We start from the raw sequence: 10090 nt of genomic DNA on the forward strand, positions 1-10090 counted from the left end.
CGTTATGCGTCAACTATGTCAGAAGGGGAAACAACTGAGAACAACACATCCAATATTGTCAACATGAAACACCACTAATCGTTTTGAGTTCTTACACATGGATTTGATGAGTTCTATTAAGATTAAAAGCCTTGGTGGTAAGAGGTATGTTCTTATATGTGCTAAGAGCATCTCCAATGAGAGGTTCTTAAGTTGGTGCTTAAATGGTGGTCCCAACCTTAAGCACATCCCCCCCTCCAATGCACAGGTCTCCACCAAAATTCCAATTTCTACACTTTTATGTTAAAATATTTAATTTTCATTGAAATTAAAATTAAACAATATAGTAAAAATAAAAATTACATAATTTGAATAATTAAAAAAAGTACATAATTTAAATAACTAAAAAAATACAAAAAATAAAAAATCCTAATATTACAAAATTAAAAATTAGGTGAAAATTTTAAAAAAAATTACTAGGATTTTTAAAAGAAAAAAGCACAAAAATTAAAAAAGAAAATTTAAATCCCTACCTACCCCACCGACTCCCTCCTTTTTTTTTCTTCTTTCTTCCCCACCCGACCTCCCCCCTTCTCTTTTCCCAGTTCCCCTGCAACTCTATTTCCCCAATTTCCTCTTTTTTAGGTGCGCGTGTAGCGCACACCCAGGCCTTTCCCACCCATCGTCCCGAGTCGAAGATAAGAAACGGGTGCGTACCGCCGCGGCTCTTCAGTGCGCTGTGCGTCAAGTTTGGCGGATCGATCCGGGGTGATAACACCCCCATTGGAGATGCTCTAATGACTATTCAAGTTACACTTGAGTAGAGTTTATGAAGGTTGTATTTGAAGCATTTTACTTGTTTAAAAAATTATACAAAAAGTTTGTTGCTCAGTATGGTATGTATGTTAGTCGGATATGATCATGAGAGAGTTTGAGAACTCCTTGTTTTATGATTTTTGTACTAACTATGTAACCTTTCATGATTTGTCTATTCCAAAATTCCCAACATAATAGTTTTGCAAAATGGAATAACATAACTTTTCAGGAAATAGTGAGCTATATATTACATGCAAAGAACATTTTCAAGTGACTATAAATTGAAGCAGTTAACGTTGTGTGTCACATTATCATAAGAGTTTACTTGGGCCCAGATACTATGTTGACTCCATATGAGAATCTCAATGGTAAGAAATCTAATCTCAAGTACTTTCATGTTCTTAGGTGTGTTTGTTATGTTTTGAATGATCGTCATCAATTGAGTAAACTTGATTCCAAAAGTGACAAATGGTTCTTCTTCGAATATTCAGCTAACAACCATGCTTATAAGGTTTATAACTTGCGTACTAAGACTATTCAAGAGACTGTGAATGTTGTCTTTGATGATTCTCTAAATCTTGTAGATATGTTTGATGATAAGGATGTGTCGCTATTACTGGAAAACTAGAAGAACCTGAGCTAACATCATATCACCAGAAAATAGGTTTATATTAAACTAACATTCAGTGTGACATTCGATAATTCAACATCTGAACTTGAACTCACATGTAGTGACATAAACTCATATAATGAACACAGTAGAGATATCTTACACGACTCTAATCAGAATTTAAAATTTAAATTTAAATAATATATAGATTTATTTAATTATTATGTGTACGTATTGTTTATTTATTTATATAATATATTTATTGCTATATTTTCTTTTTTATATTATTCGCATTTTTCTGGTTTTTTTTTTATCAGTTTTGGGTTATTTAAATATGAACTTTTAATAATAATATAGTTTGAAATTTTAAGAGCTCAAAATTGTTATATTAAATAAAGGCTATTAACTTTGTTGTATTGATGGTTTAGTATTATTTTCTTAAAATAAGACTGACTTCAATTATTTGCTTTACAATCTATAAATTTAATTATTATTATACATTAATTACTCATTAAATTTAATATTATACTAATTAAGATGATAATATTATTATTGTAAAATATTTTATATAAAATACTAATATTTAAATTAATATATAATTTTACTAGTTACTTTAATTTATAAATAATAATATTTTAATATTTTTATATAATTTAAAATTTTAAAAATAACAAAACATATACCCATGCATCCTTTGAGAGGAGCTGAGGAGGTATTAGTCATGGATGAATAACGTGGCAGTTACTATGAAATTTAAACTCATCTCATTTATATTAATAGGTGTCGCAAAACGAATACTCCTTCGTTCCACGGAACATGACACAATTTTTTTTGGTCTGTCTCATGAAATATGACACGTTTTTAAAAATGACAAAAAATTTATCTTTTATTCATATTTTTACTTTTTCACCTACCACACTTAACACACAAAATACCAATTTATTAATTTTTGTATCGAAAAGAAGTGTGTCATGCTTTATGGGATATGAGAGTACATAAAAGGCTATTTTTATTTTTAAACGAAAACCGAATCTCGACGTCGACCTATTTATATCCCTTGAAATCCCAAAATTAGCCTCAAATAGGAAACCGGAATTAGCTTCGAAGTGGTAGTACCATCAGGATAAGTAAAGCAGGTACAAGTCGTTAAAGCAGCCCACAAATCCACAACTTCGATGTGGGTCCCCGCCCAATATTAAAATAAATCTCAAGTAATACTAATAGGAAATGAAATAAAATAAAATTTAAAAAACAACAAAATAGGAAAAATCATCACTCCATCCATACACATTTAACCCCCTCCTCTCCCCACCCACACTAAAGAGCTGTCAATAAGCATCTTCAACACACACACACACATATATACGTATCACTAAACACACACACTCATGTCATATCTCTGGTCCTCATCTATATAAATATATCATTAATTGTTTATATATATAATAACTCGCCCTCGGATTTTCTTTGCCACCACCATTCCATATTTTCCATCTCCCTTTTTTCATCTCTCTCTCTCTCTCTCTAAAGTAAAGCTCAAAAGCAACAGGCATGGGTGGCGCCGACGAGGAGTGGGTCAAAGCCGCCATGACAGACGACACGATGGTGGTGGAGCTCCTGGTGCGCCTCCACGGCGCCGTGGCGGCGGCGGCGCCACCGCCGCCGTCGGCTTTCCCACTGGAGTGGAGCGTCCGCCAGAGGCGGTCAAGGTCCGTCACGAAGAAGCTAGCTCGAGCTAGCCCCAGCACGCCGCTGTGGTGGAGCGGCGGCACCTCCCTCAGCGGGGGATCTGGCGGCGCTGGTGCCGGTGGCTCCGAGGAGTCGAGCCGCCCACACAGCCAGAAACTCTGCGCCGACGCGAGATCTAAGGTTTGTATTCGTAACAACAATACGTGTCTCCGCGTATACGTGTCGGACATCGACATCGCCGTCCGCGCATTGCTAAATGATTTGAATTCATAATAATAGAGCTATTTGTGCGTGTGAGGCTCTATGTGCGTGCGTATCGATATAATCCAGTTTTCCGGCGGCGGCGATGGGCTGCGCTTTCAATATTATCCTAGGAGGAAAGTGTGTCGTGGCAGTTGGCATTCGGTGGGTCTATGTAAATTTACCTTACTACCCCTGTGGAATACGGATATTTACTGCCACGCTTCTGGAACAAGTCAGAAAGACTTTCATTCCATTGTTGGCTTCTTCCCCGCGTCACCTGTCACCGTTTTTTCAGTTTTGGAAACTGACTCCTGGGGCACTTTCGTCATTTTGATCTCCTCCCGGCTCCGGCGCTTTCACCGGTTTGCCCTTTCCGCTTCTGGATCCATCTTTGGAGTCTTCGAAAACAATTCATTAATCTATTCCAATTTTATCCTCTTCTCTTTTTGGATTTTTAGATATTGATAAAAATTGGTATCATTGTTAAAATTGATTTTTCAATTTTAACGCGTGAATGGTCAGACGCCTACACGAAGATTGAATTCCTCTCTACTTGTTTAACCTCGCCACCACCCCTGCCTCATTATTATGCTTCTTGTCGTCGTCACACCTTGATCAAATCCCGAATTGACCGAAATAACCCTCTCTTGCCAGGGGCAGATCCGTCAATTTTTCTTGCGTCTTCCTTCCTAGTTAAATGTTTTTAATACGATTTGAAATATAAGTTGTTGATGTTATTGGATTGGAGTGGTCAAGGATCACCCAAAATGGGAAGTCTGTGTTTAGAGTCAGCAATTTTCTTTCTGGTCAAAATGGATTAGGCTTCTAATTATTTGTTGGGGGTGAGGGGCATATCGGTCAATTCCGGTGGTGGGGTATCCCGGTTAAGCGGTGGCGTGTTTTCGTGGCAAATAGGTCTGCGTTTTAAGTTTGGTGGGAACGTTGTTAGTGGTTGTGCACTTTATGTAAAAGCCCTTTATTTTTGTATGTAAAATTAGGAAAAAGGGTGCTGCAATTCGGTGCGGCGGGAGCATTGTGTCCATTTCAGACTTTCTTGTCTTTTGACATCCAATCATTTATTGCCATTTGTACACCAGAAAAGCGAACATTCCGAGGCACCACCACACAACTGTACTTTGCTTCCTTGTCTCTTTTATTGCTTGCCTCAAAATAAAAATATTTTCTTCAAAACAAACTACCTATTTAGTTAGGATATCTATAGTTTTTTCTCGTGAAAATCATGTTATGCTCCATCATCGTGGGTGGGTCGTCTAATTGATGGAGTGGTATACCTTTGACTATGATGTCTATTTAAGAAACGCCTTCTATGTCAAAATAGTCTAGCTCCGGCTCCGCCCCTGTATATGCCTCATCATTGTTGATGTGATAATACCAATAAAAATCAGTTCAGGGAGCATAGGAAGTTGACAGCTTCACTACAACCTCTTATTTTGTTTTGCTAGAGATAGATGTGCTGAGGTTGTCATTGGTTAGTTGTTAGGATTTTACCATCTTATGGTGCAGTCAAAAGTTTTGTAACCGACTTCATTTGTTTTTTGTTTTTTGTTTTGTTTTAGCTTAATATAGGTAAAAAAAAGGGTTAAAAATGGTGACAAGGGCTGTAATTTCCATGAATGACAGAGAGTACGTGGGCTATATTTATATATATTTATTTCTACATTTGTATCCTCAGTTTTGTGGGTCCAAGAAAGGTGGATTTTTGTCCAAATTGCATCATTTGTATCTTTAGGTTGTTTGCAAAAGACCAAGTGTGAAAAGTATGAATTGGTGGAAAATATGTAAGAAGATGGATGGTTTGGGTGGATTTAGGTTTGTGGTTGGGAGTGGGGGGCCCGTGTTTTGTGTGTGTGTGTGTGTTTTTAAATAAGTAGTAATAGTTAGTTCACCAGTTTCAGATTCTGTTAGCTTATAATATACTCGCAAATCAAATTATTGAACTAGACTTGTTGGGTATTGGTTTCTCTATAACTTCACTCACACATTCAACTTTGCATTTACTTTCTATTAAATTTCTTCCTCCCATTTTTTTGGCAGTAGATTGTGTCTTGTAGTTTGATGGCTCTTAGAAATGAAGGTGAGCCGAGTTGAGCATTGAGCTATCGAAAACTTAGCCATCTCTACTAAAGTAGAAGCATTCTCGAACATGACCTATGTTCTGTGCGCTAACTCGGAGGTCATTGAATTGTACGGTTATTTCCTTGTTTTTTTGTGTACAAAGTAAATGTTATTTCCAATGGTAATCAGTAATTATCTTTCTTTTAGAGTTATGAGGTCCCTTAGGTATGGCCTTTTTCGGTAAAGATGCGCTTGTGTTTTGGAATGGTTGATGATATCTTGGATTACTTGTGATTGAGTCAATATCCTTTTGTCTTTTGACTATATGAAGATGCAACACTCATTTTTGTTTGGTTTGTAAAAGATATTTCCATCCTTCCTTGTCCTTGATTTTGTTCATAACTTATATATGCTGAATATCTGTATTTGGTCATCAGCAAACTTTGACTTCAAACTGATTGTTTGGTGTTTTATCTCTTGCAGCTCAATGGCAATAGTGAGAAAGCCGTCTCAAAGAGGTCAAGAAAGAAGAAGGTAAACAGTAGGTTTTATTAAGCTGGAAAAGGGAATGCAGTGATCAAGCTAGTATATTTCTGCCCAATAATTTGCGTACACAACATGATTTAGGAGTATAGGGAAGCTATGAGCTACCATAAATGTTAAAACTCCGCGACAAGAAATAGTCACAGTTTATGCACGTCTTCACCTTTTGTTACACTGACTGTTCCATCTATTATTATCAATGTCGAGTATCAAATAATGTCTATGAGACAAACTAGAGAAATCTCATTCATCACATTCATTTTCTATTTACTAGTACATGTCTATTGTATTACTTGTGGGCATATGGAGCAAAATGTGAATTGATTAGAATGCCGGCCCTTCCCGTGTGGCTCTAACTAATACAGTTCTTCCCCTATTGTTCACAGACCTTAACGGAACTAAAAGACGAAGAGAACTCATTGCTAAAGGAGAGAAGAGACTTGAAGAGGGTACCCAACTTCTTCTCCATGCTTGTTTTTGAAATAAATTTTGTTATTGTTCATTGCTCAGTGCTGACTATCTCCCCCCGTTTTCAGGGAATTGCTGCGTTACGTGTAAATTTGGAGAAACAAATAGCTAAAAATGAGAACTTGAAGAGAATAAAGGTGCACCTACCTTCCTCACCTATTCGCCACTCGTCTCTGTGTGCTCTTAACTTGTTCTGTTGGGTTCATTATTTTCTGGTGATTTCTGCTACTTGAATTTGACTTCAACCTATCAATCTATGATCTCGTGCATCCAAATGAACCGACCAATCACTTGTAACTTTTTGATTCTCGTCGTTGTGAGCCAGGATTTCAGATGTCATGTTGGTAATTCTGATTGTAGGACTTCTTATTCCCATGTCCCTCACTGTTTCTCCTTAAGCAAGCTCTAACCTCCCTTTCCCTCTGTCCTAATATTTTGATTCACAATCTTGAGAGCTCAAAAATCACTTCAACTACATTTGTAACGAGAAAAAATGATATGTAGGTTTCAAAATTGTGGCAAAGTTTTAGCATCTAACGCGTTCCATATATATGAAAAATGAAACTCGTTCTTGAATGTTCTATTTGTCTCAGACAATGACATTAACTGATTTCTTATCTCGAAAAACTAATCCATCGTCTATGCAGATTGAGTTGCAGCCCCAACTTGATAGAGAAGCGGCATCTGCAACCGAGGAATCAGTTTCAGACAACCGGCTGCATCCAGCCGGTCACCCCATCACGCCACCACTAATCCCAGACAATGCTGTGGCACTAGAATCAAATGACTGCCCAAAAGATACCACATCCAGTCCTGCTTTCGTGCTTCCCGATCTAAATATGCCCTTCGAGGACCCCTGCCCTGATATAGTCTGTGGCATCAGCTAAACCGAGCAGTAAGACTCTACTCCCCTACTAAGCCAGACCAAAAATATAACAAGTGACACCTATACTAAATAAGGGCTAACCTTGCTTTAGGACAAAGTTTAATGTAACTGTATGATAGTGCCAATCAACCAATACATGTTTGACCAACGTTTTATAAGTGTCTTGTAGTAGTTAGGATCTATTCTTTTCTTTTTTCTTTTTTTGGTTAACTTATGACTGAAAAGTGCTGAGGGTTAGTTTAGAGATCACAACTCGTGTTACGCAGCCATTTTTTTTTTTTTTTTTTCGTTTCTGTAATTTCCTTTACTGCTGTGTAGAACATCCACGTCCCCTGTCTCCGCTCCATCTAAAGGAGATGAGATGTAAACATCTCATGTAATAGTTAGATATGCATAGGTTGTCTTTTCCTAGGCAACACTTTGGGGCAGATTACTCACTTATGTTGTCTTTACTAATGAGATCGTAGCCCTCTTGAAGTAAAATTTAGATCCAAGAGAGATGTATATGGTTGGACAAGAATATTTTCAATTTGTAGCTCTTTTTCTTTACTCAAACTTATATTCAATAGTTCACAAATTATATAGGAAAAGTACAACCGCAGCAAGATATTCTCTCTCTCTCTCTCTCAGTTATTATTTGATTTTCTCTCAAATTATATAGGAAAAGTACGAGCCTATTCGCGAACATGTTTGACTCGATTCGATTTGTATACAACTCTGTTCTTGGTCCATCATTTAACTATCCTTCATTCGTAACATATTCATTTGTGGGACGAACGGTATATATCATTATAATTTTACTCTAATCCTTCAACTCAACCATAATTTTAATAAATCAGTTAATCATGAAATGAGCGTATTATTCAATCAATCCTTTTTAGGGCAGCCGTTATGGTGGGTAGTTTAGAGGTAGTAATTAATTACCATTAGCTTCCACTGCGCTAGGAAGTTTGAAGGTAGTAATATTGCTATCTCCATAGTGAGACATTGATTTTGAGGAAGCAAAGTTGAGGTAGCAAATATAAAAGAAAGCACCTTTGCTTCCTGGATAGTTGCAGCAATAATGGGGCCCCACGATAATTTCAAAAATGCACGTGTGTATGAATTTCAAGTTTCATATAATAAAAAAATTGAAATATATATATATATTATATATATATATATATATATATATATATTCCGGTAAATATAATAATAGTGGGTCCATAAATAATTAAATATGAAGTAGTGTTATATATAATGAAGAAAATATAAAATAGTTGAAAAATGAGGTAGTTGTTGACGTGACACACATGTGGCACCACTATGGGGTAGCACCACAGTGGATGCCATACAGCTTACTGCATGAAAATGAGATAGCAAGTTTGAGGTAGCAAAATTTGGGTAGCGAATTTGCTACCTGCAGCAGAAGGTGGGGCCAGCTATATATATATCAATTAATATTATGTATTTTGTTTTACTCATTGTGCTGGCCGACTGGCCGTGCGACAATACCAATTTGAATCCCTTATACGTTCAAAATTACAAGGATAATTTTATACATAATCTCCCTCTCTCTCTCTCTCTTCATATAGTATACGTTCTCTTTAATTATAAATTTATCATGAAAAAAGAAAGGATAAACACTTTGGATAATATTATCCCTCATTTGTAGTGTAAATGAGGAATGCGTAAGGATCAAGTAAGAAATATGAAAAAAAAGGAATGATTTAAAGGGTAAAATTTTGTTTATCCTTTATTTTCCTATGATAAATTTACAATAAAAAAGAACACACTCATAGCCTTCTAATTAAAATAATAATAATTATTATTTGTAAAAGAATAATTCTATCCCTTTACTTCCACGCTAAATTTCTAATAATTGATATAGCCCCAAGAAATCTACCTTGCAAATTTGAAGGAGTTTAAAAACAAAAAAGACCCCAAAAATCTACCGAATAATATTTGAAAAAGAACAAAAATATTGAACAATGCTACCAAATGATGCGAAATTCTAAAACAAGAATGGATGAATTTCATGGCTTCCCAACTAGAAAATTTAAACAACCTAGATATAGAGCTTTGTTTTTGATTTCATCATCTATTGATATTCTTCTTTGATCATAAACGAGATTAATTAACCGCTCAATTCTTTTTAATGGTTGATCAATTTTTTATCAATGGTGAACAAAAGTGCAAAAGAACCGTAATCAGTCCAAAAAAAACCTAATTCTTAAATCAATCACAACCTTTTACTATTTCTAAACTAGAGGGAATTGGAAAAAAAATCACAGTGGCGCATTATAAAAGGAAACACAAACATAATTCACACAACCCATTGTTTGCAGGCTGGTGGTGGATATTCAAAATTAGAAATCTGCGCACGTATAGACGTTCTACATTTTTGCTTTTTTCTTCAAATTCTTTGGCAGATTTTGGGGGGCTTTTAATTTGTAGTTTTTAAACTCCTTCAAATTTGCAAAGCAACTTTCTTGGGGCTATCTTAATTATTAGGAATTAAACATGGAAGTAAAGGGATAGAATTGTCTTTTATAAATAATTTTAATTAGAAGGCTATAATGAAAAAAAGAGCATGCATAAAATTATCCAAATTATAATGATGCATGGTGACGTGGATGATTTGGTACGAGAGCTTATAAGTTAAGGAGTTGAAGGCATTCCGTGTGAGCCAGCTTCGAAGAGATGAAATTTACAATGGTCTTATTAATTGTAGAGGGAGATAGTCGAGTCTTGCATTGCAAGTGAGTGTTGGAATTAACAAAGAAGATAGTCAGTGTTGA

At 35.8% G+C, this 10090-nt stretch overlaps 1 protein-coding gene across 1 annotated transcript; it reads left to right on the forward strand.

Moving 5' to 3' along the window:
- Nucleotides 1-2760: 2760 nt before the first annotated feature.
- On the forward strand, nt 2761-7865 carry LOC131005084 (uncharacterized). Its single transcript, XM_057931890.1, has 5 exons — nt 2761-3274; nt 5897-5947; nt 6343-6405; nt 6493-6561; nt 7072-7865. Exons 1-5 carry the CDS (start codon nt 2957-2959, stop codon nt 7309-7311), a joined length of 741 nt encoding a protein of 246 aa, XP_057787873.1. The 5' UTR covers nt 2761-2956; the 3' UTR covers nt 7312-7865.
- Nucleotides 7866-10090: the final 2225 nt, after the last annotated feature.

The sequence above is a fragment of the Salvia miltiorrhiza genome, chromosome 1 (assembly GCF_028751815.1).
Source record: "Salvia miltiorrhiza cultivar Shanhuang (shh) chromosome 1, IMPLAD_Smil_shh, whole genome shotgun sequence".
Classification (NCBI taxonomy): domain Eukaryota; kingdom Viridiplantae; phylum Streptophyta; class Magnoliopsida; order Lamiales; family Lamiaceae; genus Salvia; species Salvia miltiorrhiza.